Raw genomic sequence first — 24,574 nt, 5'->3', positions numbered from 1 at the left:
GAAGCAGCAGACTTTGTGAAAATTATTATTTGTTTATTATTCTCAAAACTTTTGGCCACTGCTGTAAACATATAAATATTTTGCCACCATTGTTTTTTGTTATCTATAGACTACCCAGTAAATCTTCAAAGTGAGTCACTAAAATAAAAAAAGCTCCTGTAAGGGTACATATACACCACTCCAGTGTGGTGCATTTTAGTGGTACCCCAATGGATCTTCAACATATAGGCATTGCAGCACACCACAATGCATAGTAATGCACTACTATGTATTGTGGCGTGCTGCTTAGTAAATAATGCTGCAGCTCTATTTGGCCACCGAAGAAACTATGTAGTGAGGAAAGCCTGTCCTGGGTTCCTGGTGGATGGTGCAGAAAGCAGACCTGTCAGTTGTTCCCTTGGTATCCTTAGCTTAGAGGGCTTGAACTTCCTGTTTGGATGGTTACTATGGTGACACGTTTCCGGTTATACACCATATATATTAGTTTTGGGTCAATATTAATATAATGTATCACAAAGTAATTTTGTTGGTTTTACTAGTAAAATACTCTACCACTGAACTCAATTATACTTTGTTATATTTTAATATGATACTCCTGTACAAATGTTAGTATTATTATACAATACAATGTAAACATGCAACTTTTTTGTTTTTTGTGCAAAATACTTTTTATTTGTTGTTATTATCCATTGTACAAAACAAATAAACATTCATAACAACAAGTTAGCACCTGTGACTAACACAGTATGATCCTGGCTGGTTTGAAAGACAAAAAGGTGATCAGTAATACAAAAGAAGAAAGTAAAAAGGGCACTCCTTGAGCTATCCAGATAAGGTGAACCACCACATAGATCCCAGTACCAGTAAAGTCCACTTCGACTGAAGACATCAAAGTTTTCCAAAAGAGATGAGCACAAATGGAAACAAGGATGAGTCGAGTCCAGGATCCAGAGATGTAATAAACAGACAACGTAAAGGGCCAAATGTATAACAAGGCATGTAAATATCATATGTGCCTAGTCAGACACAGTGGAACCAAAACTTGTCAACCCTCTCCAAACTTTTTTAAACTCAAACTTAAAATTCATTGATTGAAGTGATCACAACATGGGGACGTATGCAGATAGAGGGCAGCAAATGGGGGGCGGGACGCGTCTGTGTGAGAGGACATGAGATGTGAGAGTATGCTAAGGATGGAGCTCTCCTATTGATCCTTCTCCTTATCCGTTGACCGGAATCTTTGAATCACTGAACCGCGTCATAGCTGTGACAGTCCCAACCAAGTTCTGGCTCCATCTCATGAAATGACATCAAAGTTCCTTTTCTCACTATATCCTGGAGAAGTTTCACCCTATATTTGGTCCTTATGAAGGGATCAAGATAGTTAAAAAAATTAGATAAGGAAGGATTCTTCAATAGTGGCATGTTAGTAGATATGGCAGTAGGGCCACTTGCATCTAACCCAGTGTTTCTCAACTCCAGTCCTCAAGGCTCCCCAACAGGTCATGTTTTCATCCCTTCCATTATTTTGCACAGGTGATTTGATCAGTTTCACTACCTTAGTAATTAACACAGCCATTTCATCTGAGCGAAATCCTGAAAACAAGACCTGTTGGGGCACCTTAAGGACTGGAGTTGAGAAACACTGATCTAACCCATAATACATTTTCCAAGCTTTCCAAGCATGAGAATAGTGGGAGACATTGGCTTATGTTCTGTGAGAAAGGAGCAGGGACAGGCTTTGCTGTGTGTGTCTGTGGAGACACATAGCTTGGCTTGGGATTGAGGCTGCATGAGTGACCCACTTGATATGGGTGCACTCAGAGAAGAGCAGGAGCCAGCAGGTGGCACATCTGGCAAACCACATGCTCACACCTAAGCCAGTCATTTGACTTATACTTAAGAAACAGGAGCAGAAGTAGTCATTTAGAGAAATAAAATGGAATACAGAGTTGGTGAGCACTATAGCAAAGTTGGTAACCCACTGCAAAGAAGGTATAGAAAAGTTAGGAGAAGGACACATGTCATTCAGTGGTAAGATTTGTTCTAATTGTAGATCCAAAAAGGCAGCAAAATTATTTCAAATGTTCAGGGATTCCTGTAAAGTGTAATCAGGGTTGTAAAGGAAATGGACTAGATCATTGGTGTATAATGCTGTCTTCTCCTTCAAACTGCCTGCTAATATGCATTTAACCCCAGGATATGTATGCAATGCCAAACTCTAGGCTCCACCATAAGAGTATATAGCCCTAGAGACAGAAGGCAACCCTGCCCAGTGCCCCTAGACAGCTGGAAGATTTGAGACAAGGTCCCTCCAGAAATTTTTATTCAAACTCCATTGTTTGGCGTGCCACTTGCATACAGGTAAAACCAACTAAATGAAAGAACTTTTCTAAAATCTAAGAAAACCAAAACCCCTTTATGTAAGTGCTCCCTTGCCAGATGAGTATGGGTAAAAACCCTTCTTTGGGGTGACTTATGTCAGTGGCTTTGTGTGGCATAAAGCCTGTTTGGTCCAAGGATACTAAATTGAGGACAGCAGCGAGCATCTTATTAAGGATTATAAGATCCATTTTCAAGAACACAATGGGTCTATAAAATGCACAGAGTAGTGGATCCTTATCATGTTTGTTGAGAAGGACAATTCGAGCCTCATAAAAGGAACATGGTAAATAACCCTGCTTCAAACACTCCACATAAAGATGCAATAGTCTTGCAGTCAGTTCTTTAACATACTTTTTAAACCCCTCAGGTGGCAGCCCACCTGGGTTAGGGGACTTATGTGTTGGGAAAGAACTCACAGAGACCATAAGTTCTTCTTACTAGAGTTAGATAGCATTTGCATTTGGTAGGTTCTCTATGAAAGTAAGGAGTTGACCCATGTCAGATGCGCAACTATAACTTGTTCCTTATCTTGTAAGTCCTGGCAGTTGTAATAGCAGAAACTGCATATAATTACCTGTTGTGGCTGCCTTAAAAAAATCTCAGGTAATCTGGGGGTGGATGAGCCCTCATGAGTCCAAAATATTTCAAAATGGGTTGTCACCATAAACTCCACTGTGGGCTTCTCCACCCAACCAGGATTGCATATTGCAGCTGACAGTGTAATAACAATCTTAAGCAGTGGAGTGTCTGACAGACCTCCAGAAAGTTATGTGGCTTCGGTTACCATAAGCAAGAGGGGAGCATTAGCAAACCTAAATTAAATTCTGTAAGATGAAGCAAAAACATGAGATAGATACACGTAGTGCCTATCCACTGGATTTTTCCAGTGGCCAGAGTTCAGTGAAGAGAACTGTATCCGCCCAAAGTTTTAATTCAAAATTTTGAGATCAATTTGAATTAGAAGTCTCCTGCAAGTAATCCTCAAACATTATTAAAGTCCCCAGTGAAAACTTAGCACGGCATAAAGGGTGCCAATTTTAAAAAAATAGTATACACTATTTGACCCTGAAAGGGGGGGGGATAAACATTGATTAAAGCGAGCCAATGAGTTTTAGAATCTATAATATCAGCAAACAAAGATCTTTTTTTGTGTAATAAAGTGGAACCTCCTCTTGTGTAGTAGGAGTAAGTGCTTTTTTTGTGTAGTAGGAGTGAAAGTGCATTTCCTGTAAGAAAATTACTTGAGGATGGTGGGATTTCAACAATTGAAGAGTTAAGGACATTTCACATTTAGAATTCAATCAAACCTGTAACCTATTTTAAGACAGTTAACAAATAGTACAGAGGGAATTAAGGTACTACCATCAAAAGTCCTGGCCCATCATCCGAGTGTAACAGTGGAGCCCAACCACCCTCCCAAAGCTGTGAAAATATTAAAATTCACAAACTCTTTAACCACATTAGCCCCGGAATAATTTGCCCCCTTCCTGATCAGGCCATTGTTTGGGATACAGCACTGTATAGCTTTAACTGACAATTGCGTGGTCGTGCGACGTTGCACCCAAACAAAATTGACATCCTTTTTTCCCCACAAATAGAGCTTTCTTTTGGTGGTATTTAAACAGCTCTGTGGTTTTTATTTGCGCTATAAACAAAAAAAGAGTGACAATTTTGAAAAAAAAAGCAATTTTTTTGCAATAATAAATATCCCCCAAAAATATATATAAAAAACATTTTTTTTCCTCAGTTTAGGCTGATATGTATTCTTCTACATATTTTATGTAAAAGAATCGCACTAAGCATATATTGATTGGTTTGCGCAAAAGTTATAGCGTCTACAAAATACGGGATAGTTTTATGGCATTTTTATTTATTTATTTTAAAATAATAATGGCAGTGATCTGCGATTGTTATCATGACTGTGACATTATGGCGGACACATCAGACACTCCTGACAGTATTTTGGGACCATTGTCATTTATACAGTGATCTGTGCTATAAAAATGCACTGATTACTGTGTAAATGACACTGGCAGGGAAGGGGTTAAACACTGGGGGGCGATCAAGGGGTTAAGTGTGTCCTAGGGAGTGATTCTAACTTTGGGGGGATGGGCTTCAACTCACAAGACAGCGGTAGGGTGCAGTGATTTCTGTCATGTCACAAGGCAACCTGTGGCTCCGTGACATGATCCCCAGAGACCAACGGACATCGAGTCCACCGGCCCCGTGGGCATGGTCATGCTGTCGGAGGTGGGTGAACCCACAAGCCCCGCCAATTAAAGGGGATGTACAGGTACACCCATTTTCCCACCGCTGTCGTTGTACCAATGTATATCGGCATGCAGTGGTCAGCAAGTGGTTAAAGGATCGACGTACAGCTACGGCAATTTGCGCAGCCGTGCCATCCTGCCACAGTATAACTGTGGCGGCTGGTCGGCTAGTGGTTAATTACTGTACATAGAACTAGATTCACTACTCATATATTGTGCTTGGGTGACATAACAGGATGTTTGAGGATTACACAGGGGGCTCCAGCAACATATTTCAGTAGCAGGTTGGCAATCTAAAAGTGGAAATCAGGGTTTCTTCTTCACAAATGCAGTTTTAGTTTCCTGTCTTAATCAAGGAATATCTTTAAGGAAACATGAGAATTTTGTGTAAAATAACTGTCTCCTGGCTTTTTCCTTGCACTTGCAGATTAAAGATTACCTCTAGTCCACCCCACAGTACAGATCCCTTAACTCTCCAGTACAGACCCCTTCCCTCTTTAAATTCACCACATGCAATGTGTGTAGCCCCGATTTTGCATATGAATAAGCTGCAATGGGATATTCATAAGCAAATACCACTACTATCTAATTAGTTGGAAACCCATAATGGTTTGCATTAAAATATGCTGTGGACACAGTGTGGGACAGTTGTACCAAGGTGAAAATGTGGGACAGTCCCGCACAATCCAGGACTGTTGGAAGACATGATATACTCTTGATGCTGTGCCTTTGTGGTTTTCAGTAAGTTGAACCTTGGTTTAAAACGTTGTGGAATAGATTGTATGCAACCTGATAGCTAATAAGCTTTTTTTTTTATATTTATTTAGATACTATATAGCATACCTGCATGGTTTTTAGTAAATAAATTTATATTTGGATACGATTAATAAAGTTATATTTGGATACGTTAAAAAGAATGAATAGCTTCATGATGAATAGTTTTTAGCTGAAGTACTGATGTATATCATTTTGATGCCATGTCTTCCAGAGGAGCTGACATCAGTGTATTTTTCTAACTGCTCTTTGAGCTGGATTTGTGTTGTATTTTTCTTTAATACTCAGTCTCCTGCAATTATGTGAGCGATATAGTGATTTTATTGGGTTTTAATATGTTACTGCTTCCCTTTTTTGTTAACGCTTCATTTTTAGACTTGATATCACTATAATGTTAGAATGTAATAAGAATGTGATTTAATGCTATATAATTATTCTAACAATTTTGCCCTTCTGATTTCTGAAAACGTGTCTTCTTGTACTATATTTGCCTTAAACCCCAATAACTGTACTATGCAACATTATTCCTATTTGTAGCAGTTGTTTTGGCAATTGTTTGTAGCAATTGTTCCTATCTTGGGCTAATCGTGCTTAAACTAGAAAAAATAAAACATGAATACAAGTTAAGTTGTTGCTCAAAGGGACCAATCAGAATACTTGTTTAATTTTTCTCAAAATGACAGCTATAGGACAAACCTCCTTATAATTTTTGCCTAATTTTCTTGTCAGTTAGTGAATCAGTTTTACTACAGTATGGCCAGTGTATTTGCATCATGGCCAAAAGGATAATGGAGCTGGAGGCAACCACTACTGCTTGCAACTGAGAGGGATGTGAGAGCCTCAGAAGGTTTTGACTATGTCTGTGGAGGTATGCACTATTTTATCCCCTTTAGAAAAGATAACTTACACAAGTACATGCACATTCAGGTAATCAATGTCAAAGACACACGGTATGCAAAGTATGGCATTGAATAGGTCTGTCAAGGTGTTTCACTTAGGAAGTGAACATCTGCAGAAACCCACAACAAAAGATGTATATTTCGATGACCTGGAATCATTTTAGTTTTTATAGGTTATTGCATTTTGAAAATGATTGTCATTGTACTACTTTAAGTAAATCTGCAGTTGATTGTTGCTATACCTGCAAAAGGGGCCAACCTGAAGTAATCTAGCATGACTTTATTTTCTGATTAAAGTTCAACTTTATTTAATTGTATGAAAATAAACGAATGCTTACAATTGTAAGTTAGCCTGTTTGCTATAATGCTCATTAACATAACTTTCTGTAGCTATTCTAAGAATTAAAAAAAAGCAATCTAAAATTATTTTGTGCATTGACTTTAGTAACTTTGTAGAAATGACTTAAAGCGGGAGTCCGCCGGGACTCCGCGTTTTTTTTTTTTTTTTTTTAAAAGTCAGCAGCTACAAATACTGCAGCTGCTGACTTTTAAAATAGTGACACTTACCTGTCCAGCGCGCCCGCGATGTCGGCACCCGAAGCCGATCTCTAGATCGACACTCGGGTGCTGCCGCCGCCATCTTGGGTATGGGAATCAGGAAATGGAGCCTTTCGGCTTCATTTCCCGGTTCCCTACTGCGCATGCGCGAGGCGCGCGGCGCAATCAGGACGGTCCCCGCTGCCTCTGGGATCTGTGTGTTTCCCAGCAGGCAGCGGGGCACTTGCGCAAAGGGGCGGGCACTTGCGGAAAGGGGCGTAATCTACGCCCCTTTCCGCAGACAGCTATCCCGGAAGTGGGTGCAGTTACCTGGATTATCCAGGTAACTGCACCCCCCTCCCCCTGAAAGGTGCCAATTGTGGCGCCGGAGGGGGGGGGATTCCGATGAGCGGAGGTCCATTTTAGGGTGGACCTCCGCTTTAATGAACTGAACTGAACAGACTGGTGCATATCCTTTGTTATATATAAGGTAGCACTTGGAACATATTCCATAAAGACATAGAAAGGTCATCTGTAATTCAAAAAAGTTTGAGAGTGTTGCTTGAATCTGCTGTCTGAATACTTATTATGCTGAAAACTTACAATGTGTGGTTTTTTATTCATTTCTATGAATGTATGTATGTATAGATACAGGAAAATACTTTTACTGCAATAACTCAATCATATACAACCATGCTTTTAAAGCCACTGAAAGCTCTTATAATATCATAAAAGCATGTTATCTAACAGGTTTGGTGCATCTAAGAGAAATCCAATGAGTTGGTCCAGATACATAATCAGGGTTACAACTCTCTCAAGGTTATAATTTACATATATATCTCAATCGCACTCTTTTAAGGATTTTTCAAGCAAGATAATATTTGACACTTTGACACTTATTTGACACTTTTTTTTTAATAAAATCATGTATTTGGTATAGACCTGTAAATCAATTACATTAAAGCTGTCATTTCTTAAACTGGGTAACCTGATGAGAAAACACAAACAGCACCATGCAACATCAGTATATGTTATGCCAGATAAATAACTCCTGTTTGGACTGGCAAGATAATGCTAGTAAAGCTAGGGACACACGCATCAAGATAAACGACTACAGCATGTGTTTAATAGAAAGAAAAGAAAAAGACAAAAATGTACTTCTAATGCCTTCTTGCTGTGTGAGGTAATGGCAAGTATTACTGAGCGATTTATTGGCTGCTTACCCCATGTAGTTTTCCTTGTCTCCTTAGGGCAAATATAAAATGCCAGATCTGAACAAATCTATCACCTAGTTCCAAGCCAACCAACACAGTCAAAACAAACTATAATGCTTCAGATGTTTATAACTGATATTTAGCAGCCTATTGCAGCTTTGTTTATTCAGTAAAAAAAAAGAAATAGCTAGAGCTAGGATATATATTAAATGTTTTTTTATGACTTTTTTTATTTCTTTTAATATATACTGCAGGAATTTATATTTTTAATACTGTAGCAATCGAGGTCTTCAAGTTAATAGAGATTTCTTCTGTATGTGGAGTGGACCACCTTAGATGACGTGAGAATAATAGTATATATAGGTATAGTTCATTTGGGTAAAAAAAAAAGCTGCAAAATTATGCTTAAATCTCCCACTAATTGAACCTACCTCAACCTAAAATTGCCCAACAATGTACAGTGCCTTTGAAAAATATTCAAACCTCACATTTTGTCATGTTACAATCAAAAATGTAAATGTATTTTATTGGGATGTGATAGACCAACACAAAGTGGCACATAATTGTGAAGTGGAGGGAAAATGATAAATGGTTTTCCAAATAAAATTAAATTTTTACATATAAATATGTGAAAAGTGTGGCGTGCATTTGTAGTCAGTGCCCCTGAGTCATTACTTTGTAGAGCAACTTTTCATTGCAATTACAGCTGCAAGTCTTATGGGGATGTGTCTATCAGCTTTGTACATCTGGAGAGTGACATTTCTGCCCATTCTTCTTTGCAAAATAGCTCAAGCTCTGTCAGATTGGATGAGGAGCATCTGTAAACAGCAGATTCTCAATTGGATTTAGGTCTGAACTTTGACTGGACCATTCTAACACATGAATTTGCTTTGATCTAAACCATTCCATTGTAGCTCTGGCTGTATGTTTAGGATCTTTGTCCTGCTGCAAGCTGAACCTCCATCCCAGTCTCAAGTCTTTTGCAAACTCTTATGCCCTGTACACACGAGTAGATTTTCCATGGGAAAAAACGTGGATGGTTTTTCCTACGGAATTATGCTCAAGCTTCGCTTGCATACACACGGTCACACAAACGTTCTCGGAACTTTCAACCGGCAAGAATGCAGTGACGTACAAAACTATGACAAGCCGAGAAAATGAAGTTCAGTGCTTCTGAGCATGCGTCGAATTGTTTCCAAGCATGCGTAGGAATTTTGTGCGTTGGAATTTGTACAGATGATCGGAATTTCCGATCTTAACTTTTTCCAATCGAAAAATAGAGAACCTGCTCTCTCTCTTTTGCTGGCTGGAATTCTGCCAGCAAAAGTCAGATGGAGCATACATATGGTCGGAATTTCTGACCAAAAGCTCACATCTGACTTTTGCTGGCAGAATTTCTGAGTGTGTGTATGGGGCTTGACAGGTTTTCTTCTAAGATTGCCCTGTATTTAGCTCCATCCATCTTCCCATCAACTCTGACCAGCTTTCCTGTCCTTGCTGAAGAAAAGCATCCCCACAACATGATGCTGCCACCACCATGTTTCAAGGTGGTGATGGTGTGTTCAGGGTGATGTGCAGTGTTAGTTTTCCGCCACACATAGCGTTTTGCTTTTAGGCCAAAAAGTTTCATTTTGGTCTCATCTGACCAGAACATCTTCTTTCACATGTTTGCTCTGTCCTCCACTGCAAATGGGACTTCGTATGGCTTCCTTTTAACAATGGCTTTCTTCTTGCCACTCTTCCATAAAGGTCAGAATTGTGGAGTGCAAGACTAATAATTGTCCCATGGACAGATTCCCCCACCTGAGCTGTGGATTTCTGCAGCTTATCCAGAGTCACCATGGGCATTTTGGCTGCTTCTCTGATTAATGCTCTCCTTGCCCAGCCTGTCAGTTTAGGTGGACGGCCGTGTCTTGCAGTTGTGCTGTACTCTTTCCATTTTCAGATGATGAATTGAATAGTGCTCCATGAGATGTTCAAATGCTTGGGATATTTTTTTATAACCTAACCCTGCTTCAAACCTCTCCACAACTTTATCACTGGCCTGTCTGGTGTGTTCCTTGGCCTTCATGATGCTGTTTGTCCACTAAGGTTCTCTAACAAACCTCTGAGGGCTTCACCGACCAGCTGTATTTATACTGAGATTAAATTACACTATTTACTAATTAGGTGACTTCTGAATACAATTGGTCCCACTAGATTTTAGTTAGGGGTATCAGAGTAAAGGGGGCTGAATACAAATGCACGCCACACTTTTCAGATAGTTATTTGTAAAAAAATGTGAAAACCATTTATCATTTTCCTTCCACTTCACAAATATGTGCCACTTTATGTTGGTCTATCACATAAAATGTTTTTGGTTGTAACTTGACCCCCTGGAAAATGTCAAGGGGTATGAATACTTTTTCAAGGCACTGTATCGTGATGAGTGTTCAGCCATTGTGGGACTGTTCATGATCACTTTGATGTTAGCCCATGCACATTATGTTAGAGTCTAGAATATTTTGCTCCTTTGCTGTCAATAAGTTATTCATGGCTACCCTCATATAGTTCTTCACCTGATCCATATAGGAGTGGGAACATGTAGCACATAAAAAAAGTTATGTCACGCAGTTTGCCAAAAAGTATTGAAATCCTTAGAGCAGTGATTCTCAACCAGGGTTCCATGGAACCCTAGGGTTCTTCCAGAGGTTGCTAGGGGTTCCTTCAGAATTGGGCAATTTCTGCCTCTCAGATAAGTTCCCACCGACACCATTCATCTTATTAGCTGTCTGTAAGGAGGTAATTCTTCCCAATGACCACAAGTGTAAGGACCATTTTTCCCACTGACCATCATACTAATGCATCATGAGTTGTGGATTGCTCATTTTTAGCAGGGGTTCCCCCAGACTGGAGAACTATTTCAAGGGTTCGTCTATCTTGAAAAGGTTGAGAAAGGCTGCCTTAAGCCCCATACACATTATCAGATTGTCTGCTGATTTTTTCCTTCAGGTTTACCAAAACCATGTAGTACAAGGGCCTGCTTGACTGCATACACATTGAAACTCCTAAGGTTTGACCTCATATTATATGGTTTTGGTAAATCTGATGGAAAAAATTAGCAGACAATCTGATAGTGTGTATGGGGCTTTGGAGATTGTTTTTGTCTGGACAAATGTATGTGTGAACTGGACTACTCAGAATTTAAGCCCTATCTATCTGCCCATTATTGTATTTGGTCAATATGATATACATGCATAAGTGAAGTGCACACAAGGGGAACTGTATTGGTTAATAACAAATCAACAATTAGTCAAAGGGAAAATCACAACAGTGTAATAAATATTTTTCTGTGAATGAGTTTGCCATTGAATATGCTGTACAGAAGTCAGTGCTCTACTAATGAGTGAACATATTGAACTACAGTTTTAAGGAATGACTAATGATAAATAACCACAGGGTTGCCTAGGGACTCTGTATTAGTTTGCTCTTTTTCCATAAGTATTGTTATAACCATATTGTTGTAACTCATAGCATTGTTTGGTGATCATGTCTCCATTCTACTGTGTCACAGCTCATTTCATGCTTTCTCTCTTCATTTCTCCCTGTCCCATTTGTCTCCTCCCATCCACTTGCTCACATTTCACCCTTACCATGTGCTCTTTGATGAGGGAAGCTGCCAAACGTTTGCTACAAAAAGGTAAGGGACATGACTTTGTTCCCTTAAGGAAAGTAGAAACGTGTATTAGAAGGTTATATTAGTGACTACCTCAATGGTGGATACGTTTAAAGTGTTACTAAACCCATAACAGTAAATCAGTATGTATACGCAGTAAAACATGCTTGTTATACTCACTGTGAAACCTAAGGGGTTAATCATCCGCATTGTGTAAAAAAGGCTGTTTGATCCTGTCTTCTCTGATCATCTCTTTCTTCCACTGACTCCAAAATATGTCCGGATAAGACAGAGTTACTGGAGTCAGGCTGCACATGCTCAGTTTAGTGTATATTGCTAGAGAGATTTTTCTTTCTTGGGAGACTGCATGTGATCAACACAGGGCCAATCAGCACTGTCCAGACAGAGGGTCAGGGGTCCTGCATTCCCATAGGGCAATCGTGGGAGAATGAAAACTCCTCCTACAAGTTTTAACTAGACAGTCATAGAAGTCACAACACTGCTCTAACTACTGATGAAAAAAAGGCATTTAGCAGTTTATATTTACTAAAATAATTGTATTTCCATGTTTTGTGTACTGCGGGAGACCAGATAAAATTAATGCAGGATCCTGGGTTCAGTAACACTTTAAGTCAAAAATATAATTCATATCTTTTGTGGGCTCATGCAGACAGGATGTTTTTACAGCTGCTGTTAGGGGCTTTTGACTTTTTTTTGACTGCCTCTAAAGCCTCTCCATGTTAGCTTATGTGTCCATGCACATATAAACTGTCACAGGTGTTTGGAGGCATAAGCGTTTAGGGGCAGTAGAAAAAAAACAGCAATCTGTGCTTCCAGGAGCAGTAAAAACGAACAACAAAAACACAGCTACACGCATCAAGCCACATTTAGCTGAATTTTTGACGTTTTCAGGTGTTTTTACATTACAGGGAGAGTGCTCTTAAATAAAAAATGTCCCAAAACGCTAACCTCAAAAAACACGGGAAAACAAGCAATAACGCCAATGTAAAAACATGGCTAAACATGAAAAAATGGGCGGTTTTAGCACTGTTGTAGCACTGGCATTTTTAAAACGTCCTGTGTGCATGAGCCCTTTTATGTATTTCTGGCTTATTATATGACAATACATTTAGTCTTTTACCTGTTCTCCTTTGGAATTAGAAGAGGAGTTGCAGTTGTTCTGTTTATGACCAGGCCTCAAGGAAGAAAGGGCCTGTTCTGTGAAAAAAAGATGTCATTTTGTTTTGCATGTTTACTAGGTTGCCTTAAAGTGCAAAGCTGAATTGTACAGTAACTCACAGCAGGGCTGTAGTTACAAATTTTAGTATATAAAAACATTTACCGTATTTATCGGCATATAACCACACCAGCGTATAACACGCACCCCAATTTAAGAGGGAAGTTTCAGGGGAAAAAACTTTTTTTTTTTTTAAATAAACCACTTTGAAGCAAAATAATGGTCAGTGAGAATCAATGCAGCCAGATTAGTGCCCATCTGCAGCCTCAATGCAGCCTAATCTGTGCCTATCTGCAGCTTCAGTGCAGCCTGATATGTGTCCATCTGCAGCCTGTTCTGTGCCCATCTGCAGCCTGTTCTGTGCCCATCTGCCCCATCAATGCAGCTCACCATTTCTCATAGGACATCACTGAGCTGTCTGTTTACTCAGCTCTCAGTTGGCAGTCACATACACAGTCCCGCCTCCTCCATTGGCTTTGGACCAGCTCATGTGATAGACAGAACACTGGTCCAATGCCAGGGCAGAAGCGGGACTGTGTGTGTGACATGTGAGCTGAGTTTGAGCTGAGTGGAGAGGAGATGACGGTCATTTACTGGTGGCACTCGACCCCCTCCTTCCCCTCCGAGGTATGCTGTTGGCGTATAAAACACACCCACAATTTTCCCTCTATTGTCAGGGAAAAAGGGTGCGTGTTATACGCCGATAAATACAGTAGGTTATATGGGGAAAGTGTGAATGAATATAACAAATGATCCACTACATCATAATCTGGAGTATGGTGAACTCTACAGTATAAAGTGTTGTTATAGATAGGCGACAATGTCAGAAAAGATGGCACCAACATATATCCCTGTAAATATATGTAGAAAAGGGAAGGTTTTTGGGGTTTTTTTTTGAGGGTGCCAGCAAAGAAAATACTTTCAATACTCCAGTATATAAAACATATAACAAAGATTTTATTACAAATTTAAAAGAATTTGGCTATGCATAAAGTACGCAGATACAAGAAAACATCTAGAGGTTAAATTAGTAGCAGTAGCATTGGAGTGACTTTTCCTGACATGTTTCGCCCCTTAGGGCTTCCTCAGGGGATGTTTTTGAAAGCACTTAGATGTAGCACTGCATAAAATAGAATACAATTAGAAACATTGCAATAACTTTGGGTACATCACAGAAACATTTAGAACATAAGATATTCTGTTAGCTACCATGCCCAATCCCCATCGCCCACCCATATGAAGATCTTTTTACCTGCAACTTGAAATTAGGCCAAGTAGATAACGTAGCTAATGGTCACTGGATGTCATACATATGGGCAAACCCGAAAGAGCCCAAAAAGGGTTATACGGCCAGGATCTATCCAATAAAGTGTTAAAATGGGTTGGTGAGTATTAACTCGGACAAAAAATTTGATCACTAGCACATGGGGAATGCGGAAAAAAGGTGGGGGGTGAGCAGGAAAGGGGGAAGGGAAAGGAGTATGGAAGGGGGAAAGGGGAGGGAAGGAATAAGGATTTGGATATGGGAGGAATATGGAGGGAGGGGAAAAAAGGGGGGAGGATAAACAGGGAAGGAGAGAAGGGGAGTGAAGGAGTGGTGTGAAGGAAGGAGGAGGGAAAAGAAGGGGAAAGGGGGAGGGATAAGGGAGGAGAAAGGGAGGAGGAGGGGGGAGAAAGGGAGGAAGAGGGGAGGAGAAGGAAGAAGGGGAGAGCGGGCAGAAGGGGAATAATGTGTAGGATGGGCGTGAAAGAGCTCAATATAGTAAAAATGTGTTAATATGTGAGTGACTAAGAGGGAAGTGTGGTAAGAGGTCTGTACTAGAGAAAATAAGAGTAGTACGTGGGAACCCGTTTAGTGAGGTGATTGACAACAGTGATTTAAATGTGAGCCATATAACTTAACATGGCATACTTACATCTAACCAGACTAAGATTAGATGTAAAAATCCCCCCAAAAAAACCTCCCCTTGTTTACACGAACTCTACAATATATTTACAGAAAAAATATTTTGTCACAATATTGTCACAATAATCAAAATTTTCAGTGTTTACATTAACTCTAGCTATCATCCATTAAAGAGGGACAGGCACCAATGAAGGAACAAAGAAAAGAGAGGCTAAGTTTGCTATAGTCATTCAACTGGTAGGACCAACGCCATCATTTTTATCCGTGCATGGCGTCCCCACCTAGATGTATGTTTTCCAGAGTAGAAGTAAAGACTATGCCAGAGAGGCCAGGCAGTATGATGAAGGATTTCTGCTGAAGGCAGATACTAAGCTACATTGACAAAACACACTTTTGTAGTAATGCTATACTATTGTAGTTCTACACATTTAAAGAAACTATTGCACTTCTGCACATTTGAAGAAAACATTTCATTAGAGAAACATGGAGCCTTCCATTGCTGACTTTTCCTAAAATTCCTACTTACCTATTATGCTGACTTTAGTACTTAAGGGACTCATTTGGAGCAAATGGAAAATCAGGAGTTCTGAATTCAGTCTCACTTCACTTGTGACTATTGAGCCAGTGGGTCAGAATAACAGCCAAGTCACTCACATTATAAAAAGTAGGTCAGCCATGGCAGCCCCTGTAACTCTCACATGGCAGGCTTATTTTAAACATTTTTGTTTTGTAAGACATTACTAGTTCATTTCACAAAATAGTTTTAAAGGTCTATGAAAATATTTGGATAAAACTTTAGGCGAGGGTGCCAATCTGCAAAATTATATTAATAAATTGTTAGACTTTTACAGTATGTATATACATACTACAGTGCCTTGAAAAAGTATTCATACCCCTTTAAATTTTCCACATTTTATAATTTTACAACCAAAAACATAAATGTATTTTATTGGGATTTTATGTGATAGACCAACACAAAGTGGCACATAATTGTGAAGTGGAAGGGAAGTTATAAATGTTTTTTCATTTTTTTTACAAATAATGTAAAGGGGCATTTGTATTCAGCCCCCTTTACTCTTATACCCCTAACTAAAATCTAGTGGAACCATTTGCCTTCACCTGACTAGTAAATAGAGTCCACCTGTGTGTAATTTAATCTTAGTATACATTTATCAGTTCTGTGAAGCTCTCAGAGGTTTGTTAGAGACCTTAGTGAACAAACAGCATAATGAAGGCCAAGGAACACTCCAGACATGTCAGGGATACATTTGTGGAGAAGTTTAAAGCAGGGTTAGGTTATATAAAATATCTGTCAGAAACCATGAATCAGACCGAGATAGAAGTACAGTTAAATTACACTTGTTTAATAATAAAAGTAAATAGAACATAGCCAAAGTTCGGTAACAAGCCAGAAAGTCAGGAAGCCAGGGATCAGCGTAGTGGAACAGCAAGCAGGATCTGGAGCCAGAAGGAATGTCAGCCAAGAATGTCAGCCAGGCTTGAGGGGAAAATGTCTATGGAAATCACAGGGGAGAACAGGGGCATGTAAGTCCGAGGATGAGACCCAAGAGTGTTACTCTGGCCCGTACCCTTTCCGGTGCACCAGATACTGTATGGGCCCATGGAACCTAAGGGAGTCAACAATGGTCTGTACTTCATACTCCTCATGGTTCTCAACCTGTGCAGGGTGAGGATTTGGCACCAAGGTGGTAAAGTGGTTGCAGACCAAAGGTTTTAATAAGGAGACATGAACTACATTTGTGATATGCATATTAGAAGGAAGGTCTAATGCATAAGCTACTGGGTTAATCCTGCAAAGAATATGGAAAATCCCAATAAACCAAGATGTAAACTTCAGAGAAGGAACACTAAGGCGGAGGTTGCGAGATTGACCACCAGACCCTGTTCCCAACCTGGTAGGAAGGTGCAGGCAGGCATCTGCGGTCAGCATGGAGTCTGTACCTATCATTAGCATGTTGCAAAGCCTCCTGGACTTGTGCCCAAGTGGAATGAAGACCATGGAGATGCTTCTCTAATGCAGAAATGCTTTGCGGAACAAAAGTGTCAGGCAACATGAAAGGTTGGCAACCATAGTTCGCCATAAACGGGGACAATCGGGAAGCAGAATTCAAGGCACTATTGTGATCAAACTCCTCCCTCGGTAAGAGGTCTGACCAGTTGTTATGATGGTCAGAAATATAGCAATGTAGGAATTGCTGCAAGGACTGATTGGCTCCTTCTGCAGCCCCATTAGACTGGGGTGATACTCAGAGGAGAAAGCAAGCTGAATTCCCAACTGTACACAAAAGGCTTGCCAGAACCAGGACACAAACTGACTACCCCTGTCTGAGAAAATCACCTTGGGTAGCCCATATAAGCAAAATATCTCCTGAACAAAAATGGAAGCCAGTTCCTTAGAAGTAGGCAACTTCTTACGTGGAATACAATGAGACATTTTTGAGAACCGGTCAACCACCATAAGGATAACTGTGTTGCCCTGGGAGTTGGGTTACTCCACAATGAAATCCATAGACAGGTGGGTCCAAGGCCTCTTTCCATTGGCTATGGGTTGTAGGAGATCCACTGGAAGGTGTCTTGGAGTCTTACTCTGAGCACACACAGAACAGGCAGCTATGAAGGCTGTTACATCAGCACATAGACTAGGCCACCAGAATTGTTGGTAAATGGCCCAAACAAGTTGATTCTTCCCAGGATGGCCACCAGCCTTGGGAGAATGGTAAGTCTGGAGCACAGCAGTACAGAGACTCTCTGAGACATAGCAGAAGTCAAACGGTTTCTCAGGAGGAGCATGGACCCGAGCAGCAGAATTTTGTCACCCAAAGGAGAAGTGAGACTGGTGCGAACGATAGCCAGAATACGATCTGGAAGAATCACAGGAACCAAAACCGGTTCCATCTTGGAAGTGGAGGAAAATTGTTGTGACAAAGAGTCAGCCTTTACATTCTTAGTACCGGGTAAGAATGAGACAATTTAATTAAAACTTGACAAGAAAAGAGCCCATCGTGCCCTTCTGGGAGAGAGGCATTTAGCCTCAGACAAGAATGTGAGCTTCTTATGGTCAGTAAGAATGAGAACCGGCACAGTGGTAGCTTTGAGAAGATGTCTCCATTCTTTCAGGGCTGAAATGATCGCTAACAGCTCTCTTTCACAAATCTCGCAATTGCACTCCGCAGGTTACAATTTCTTAGAAAAGTAGCCACAAGGATGCATAGCGCTCTCAGAGGTAGGACTTTGAGACAGAAGGGCGCTAACTTTCATTTTAGAAGCCAACCTCAAGGATAAAAGGTAATGTAGGATCAGGATGTGCCAACACAGGAGCAGAAACAAAGGCAGCCTTGAGACTCTCAAAGGCTTTAATGGACTCCAGAGACCAACTGTGTTGTTTACCGTCCTTTCTGGTCGTATCAGTCAAGGGCTTGACCAGAGATGAGAAGTTACGAATAAACTTCCGATAATAGTTAGTAAAGCCTACAAAACCCTGCAGTGGACATAAACTCACGGGTCAGGGCCACTGTAGGACTGCTGAAAGTTTCTCTGGGTCCATCGAAAAACCATCGAAAAATTACATAACCCAGGAATTTAACCTGTTCACAATGGAATTCGCACTTCTCCAATTTACAATAGTGATTGATCTCTCTTAGTTTCTGAAGCACATGACAGACATCTGTGTGGTGGCTTTCCAGAGATTTGGAAAATATGAGGATATCGTCGAGATAAACCACCACACATAACTCCAACAAGTCTCGGAGGACATTGTTAATAAATTCCTGGAAAACTGCCGGGGTGTTACAAAGGCCAAAAGGCATTATGAGGTACTCATAATGGCCTGTTCTGGTATTAAACGCAGTTTTCCACTCATTGCCCTCCTTAATCCTTAGAAGCTTTGTGAAAACCATTGTTCCCTTGAGGCAGTCAAATATTTCCGTAATCAACTAAATTGGATAGGCATTCTTAATCGTGAAACTATTGAGACCATATAATCAATACAAAGTCTCAGTTCACCACTCTTCTTCTTTCACAAAGAAGCATCCAGCAGCTAGACGAGGATTTGTAGATGAAACCTCAAGAAAGGGCGGCTGTATCATACTCCTCCAAAGCCTTATCCTACAAGACCAACAAAGGGTAAATCCAGCCATGAGGGGGTATGGCATCAGGTTGAAGGTCAATTGCGCAATCATACGACCGGTGAGGAGGCAAATTACTGGCTTGACCTTTGTCAAAGACATCGCTAAAATCACGGTACTCCTCCGGCAGGGAGGAGAGTAAAGAGGGGCATAGGATCTTGGCTACCTTCTAGAAGCGTGTCTTACTGCATTGTGCTCATCCAATCTGGAAAAAATATTACCAACAAGTGGATTGACTGGATCTTCGGAATTCATGGCCTTCGCCTACTGTCAGAAACCATGAATAAGATCAAGAAAGAAGTACACTTAAATCACACTTGTTTAATAATAAACGTAAATAGTACAAACGTAGTCAAAACATAGCCAAAGTTCGGTAACCGGAACGGATAGTCAGTCAAGCCAGAAAGTCAGGAAGCCAGGAATCAGCGTAGTGGAACAGCAAGCAGAATCTGGAGCCAGAAGGAATGTCAGCCAAGCAAGTCTTTACCAGGAATGCAGGAGATCTCTGTTATGTTGACCAAGGCATAGGCAGAGATCATCTGGGCTGGGCGGATTAAGTAGGCAGGACTGACTAGCAGGATATCATCAACAGTTGAGTCACTGTGGAGAGATGGGATCTGGCAATTAGCCAATAGCTGAGCAGCCGGCTCAGAGAAGGAAGGGCTGAGCCCAGCCCTGACAATATCCCAAGCTTTGAACATCTCATGGAGCACTGTTCAATACCATCATCCAAAAATGGAGAGTATGGCACAACTGCAAACCTATTAAGACATGGCCGTCCACCTAAACTGACAGGCCAGGCAAGGAGAGAATTAATCAGAGAAGCAGTCCAAGAAGCCCATTGTAACTTTGGAGGAGCTGCAAAGATCCACAGCTCAAGTTGGAGAATCGGTCCACAGGACAACTATTGGTTGTGCACTTAACAAATCGGGCCTTTATGAAAGAGTATCAAGAAGAAAGCCGTTATTGAAAGAAAGCCATAAGAAGTCTCGTTTGCAAGAAGCCATGTGGGGGGCAGAGCACACAGGTGGAAGAATGTGCTCTGGTCAGATGAGACCAAAGTTGAACTTTTTGGCCTAAAAGCAAAATGCTGTGTGTGGCGGAAAACTAACACTGCACATCACTCTGAACATACATCCTCACCGTGAAACATGGGGGTGGCAAGATCATATTGCGGGGATGTTTTTCTTCAGCAGGGAAAGCTAGTCAGAGTTTATGGGAAGATGGGTGGAGCCAAATACAATCTTAGAGGAAAAAATGTTAGAGTCTCCAAACGACGTGAGACTGGGGTGCAGGTTCAGCTTCCAGTAGGACAATTACCTTTAACAGCCAGAGCTACAATGGAATGGTTTAGATCAAAGCATATTCATGTGTTAGAATGGCCCAGTCAAAGTCCAGATCTAAATCCAATTGAGAATCTGTGGCAAGACTTGAAAATTGCTGTTCACATATGCTCTCCATCCAATCTGACAGAGCTTGAGCTATTTTGCAAAGAATGGGTAAACATTTCACTCTCTGGATGTGCAAAGACATACCCAGAAAGACTTGCAGCTGTTATTGCAACAAAAATACAAAGTATTGACTCGGGGGGCTGAATACAAATGCACGCCATACTTTTCACATATTTATATGAAAACATTTTTAGAACCACTTCTCAATGATGTGCCGGTTATTTTAAATCCCTTTCCCCTGCTGATCATTATGTCATTAAAATTCTATATTGGAAACCTCTCCTTTTTTTTTTTTTTTAATCTTTATTTAAGGAATGCGGTACATATGATGCAGTGTCATAACACATTAAATCACCAACAAAAAATTCGGTGCCAGCCCAAAGAAACAGTATATCATCGATGACCGTAATTAGTATACAACAAAACCAATAGTCGCATGACTAACACTATCTTATGATATTCTGGAGGTCAAAGATTCTCATTTTCCCCGCCTTATGGATTTTGTAGTCAATCCAGGCCTCAAACCAAGCCCCTCCCAGCCCCCCCCCCCCCCCGGAAAAAAAGGGGGGGGAGGAGGGGGGGAAGCCCCGTCAGACCTATGTCATATGGTAGATTAGGACATTAAGGGGGGGGTAGACCACCTGTAAATTGGGGTAAGTTCGTCCCTTTGTGGCCGGCCGTGACCCATCGTTACGTGTGGGCTTAAATTTGGATAATGCACCTATTGTTGTATATAGCCCATCAGACTGGATTCTCGGTGTAAAACCAGGTTTACCGCACTCCAAGGGTATTTTAACTTAAGAAGGAGAAGAAGAGATAGAGAAAAAGAACATAGAAGAAGGAGGCAGAGGGTAAGCAAGAGGGGAGGGGGGGGGACAGATTCCGCTAGGGCCCGCAGCCCCATCCAGTATCGGTCCATCAAATGTAAGATTTGTATTCGTCGGAGAATCGGAACAGTTCCCAGTGTGTCCAGCGTGCATTATGTTCCTCCTCACGGTCCCTTAGGGCAGCTGTGAGTTGCTCCATCCGCTGGATATCGCACACCCTGGCAAACCACAGTGACACCGCCAGTGGAGACTGTTGCTTCCATGCACTGGGGATGCAAGCCCTTGCCGCGTTCAGAAGATGTCTCAACAAGGATTTGCGGTATTGCTTACATGACATTGGGGTTAGGTTTAAGAATATTGCTGCTGGAATATCCTGAAGGAAACCTCTCCTTTTTTTAAAGTTATATTTTTGCACAGACGCTGATACCATCATCAGTTGCCCACTCATGATGCCAGGCAGCCATGATTGATTCATCATAACACCCAATGGGTGTAAGAAGTGGGATGTCATCAAGGCCCTGTTGTAGGAGAACATTTCAGTATGATTCTCAGGATAGCTGCTGTTCGCTCCCTTAAGTATATATTGGGGAATCAACAGTGTGCAGATATATGAGAGCTCAGTAAAGTTACAGTGCAATTCATGACAAGAGGATTGGAAAATAATTGCTTGTGAGAGTTTGAAATCTAAATAGGGATGAGCACAGGATACAAAAGGCAGCAACCATATGGGGAAATTTGTTTGAGAAAGTAAAATTTAAGTTGGTAGGTAGAGAAAGCATTAGCTTCCCTGAAAATATACATTTTCAAGGATTGTTAAACATAGCAGAAGATAGCTGGAGGGGTTGGTTTAGGGAGATCCAGAGGATGGGACAGGCTCTGGAGAAGTCCTGAAGGCAAGCTTTTGGGGAGATGACAAGGATGCTAGAGAGCAGGAGATCTTGAGAATGGCAGAGAGGATAGGATGGGGTATATTTAGACAAGGTTTGTGATGTATCTGGGGATAGAATTGTGGTTAGTGTCATGTGATGTTTTGAATTGTTTGATAGACTGATGGGATATACCCTGTGTAGAGGTAGACCAAGGGGAAGGACGTTCGAATAGTTCAGGTGAGATAATAATTACGTAAATTAGTGATTTATTAGCAGACAACCCTAAAAAGCTAATTTAAAGGTGTACATTTTAGCATTGTTTTGCTAAGATAGACGTTTAGTACATATGAACAGGATGGTTGAATCTGCTTGCGTTCACAAGCACATTTGCCGACATGTACTAAAAAAAATCCTCAAATTGCGAACTTTAATGTGAACCCCACTGAAGTCAACTGAAGGAAAACCTTGAAAATTAGTTATTTCCATTTCTATAGCTAATAAACTACAAATTGACATACAAAGAAATGAGGAGCTGGGGGGACATGTACCAACGCAAATTTTTTTTAAAAAAACTACCTACAACATCTGCTCAAATGGGAGCAGATATTTTAATAAGGTTTAAAGTGAATCATTAAAAATGCACAATAACTTTTAAAAGGGACTTCCCGCATTCCAGTAGGTTCCCCCTCCCCTCCAGCAGACCACCACATCCACCAGACCAAGGATATGTGGAAGATGACCTTGTTCCCATGTTCCTCTGGCAAGGTTCCCTCCTCATGTTGAGGGCATGTGGCCTGGTATGGTTCAGGGGGATGCATCCTCATTGCCCCTCCTTCCGTTCCTTGCCAGCCAGGCTGCATGCCCAGAGCAAGGTCTGGTATAGTTTTTTGTTTGTTCTGCATGTTGTCCCCCCTTAAAATGCATGTCAGACCTCTTTCTAGGATAAGGGTCCGGTATGGATTTTGAAGGGAACTCTATATACAGTATATTCTGTTTATGCACAGCATAACCCCTTATTGCCAACTGTACACACATATGTGGCCTTGGCTTTAAGGGGTTATACCGGGATGAGGCCAGCAGCTGCAGGCTTCATCCTGGTACAGTTTTTAAGGACGGGCGGTCGTCTTCTCCCGCCGCCTTCCGCTGCTCATGGTATGATTATGCTTGATTGCCAGCAAACTCGCCTGACCTAAACCCCATCTATGGGGTATTGTCAATAGGAAGATGAGAGACACCAGACAATACAGACGAGCTGAAGGCTTCTATCAAAGAAACCTGGGCTTCTATAACACTTCAGCAGTGCCACAGGCTGATCTCATCCATGCCATGCCACATTGATGCAGTAATTCATACAAAAGGAGTTCTGACCAAGTACTGAGTGCATACTATACCGGACATAGACATACTTTTCAGTAAGCCAACAATACTTTTTTTTTTGGACTTATGTATTATTCAAATTTTCTGAGATACTGAATTTTGGGTTTTCACTAGCTGCAAGCCATAAAAGAAATGCTTGAATTATAGTACCTTGCAAAAGTATCCCCCCCCCCCCCCCCCCATTTGCATTTTTTGTGATTTTTTTGCCTCACAACCTGGAATTAACATGGATTGTTTGAGGATTTGCATCATTTAATTGACAGAACTTGCCCACAACTTTGAAGATTTTTTTTATTTTTGTATTGAGAAGTAAACAACAAATAGGACAAAATAACAGAAAAAGTCAATCTGCATAACTATTCACCTGACTAAAGTTAATACTTTGTAGAGCCACCTTTTGCAGCTATCACATCGCCAAGTCACTTTGGATAAGTCTCTGTGAGCTTGCCACATCTTACCACTGGGATTTTTGCCCATTCCTCCTTGCAAAACTGTTCTAGCTCCTTCAAGTTGGATGGTTTGCACTTGTGAACAGCAAGCTTTAAGTCTGCCCACAAATTTTCTATTGGATTGAGGTTTTGGCTTTGACTAGGCCTTTCCAACACATTTACATGTTTCCCCTTAAACCACTCAAATGTTGCTTTAGCAGTGTGTTAGGGGTCATTGTCCTGCTGGAAGGTGAACCTCCGTCCTAGCCCCAAATCACACACAGAGTGGTAAAGGTTTTGCTCGAGAATATCCCTGTATTTAGCACCATCCATCTTTCCCTGCTGAAAAACATCCCCACAGCATGATGCTGATACCACCATGTTTCACTGTGGGGATGTTGTTCTTTGGGTGATGTGATGTGTTGCAGGGGTCAAGTTCTGGGGAAAAAAAGTGTGGGAACTCCCACCCAAGATCCATTCCCGCACAAAAAAAAAAGAAAAAAATAGGACATCGGGGCACATCAGGGCATGGGGCATATCAGGGCATGGGACACATCAGGCCACATGGCACATCAGGGCACGGGGCACATTATGGCACAT

General features: G+C 41.1%; 1 protein-coding gene across 3 annotated transcripts in view; it reads left to right on the top strand.

Moving 5' to 3' along the window:
- The window catches only part of DOC2B (double C2 domain beta), an 824,332-nt gene that overhangs the window by 336,105 nt on the left and 463,653 nt on the right, over window positions 1-24,574 (top strand). For 2 of the 3 annotated variants that reach the window (XR_013274551.1, XM_077482236.1), the window contains exon 3: window positions 11,735-11,758. The exons of the other annotated variant lie outside the window; for it this stretch is intronic. Coding sequence is in view for 1 of the 2 variants with exons in the window: in XM_077482236.1 (XP_077338362.1) it covers window positions 11,735-11,758 (24 nt within the window). In the remaining variant the exon portion in view is untranslated. The remainder of the gene's footprint in view (window positions 1-11,734; window positions 11,759-24,574) is intronic. 3 annotated transcript variants of the gene reach the window in all.

The sequence above is a fragment of the Lithobates pipiens genome, unplaced genomic scaffold (genome assembly GCF_037356315.1).
Source record: "Lithobates pipiens isolate NorthernLeopardFrog02 unplaced genomic scaffold, aLitPip1_a1.2 Scaffold_16, whole genome shotgun sequence".
Classification (NCBI taxonomy): domain Eukaryota; kingdom Metazoa; phylum Chordata; class Amphibia; order Anura; family Ranidae; genus Lithobates; species Lithobates pipiens.
Note: the sequence above shows the minus strand (reverse complement) of the source record. Positions and strands in the feature narration are given on the sequence as shown.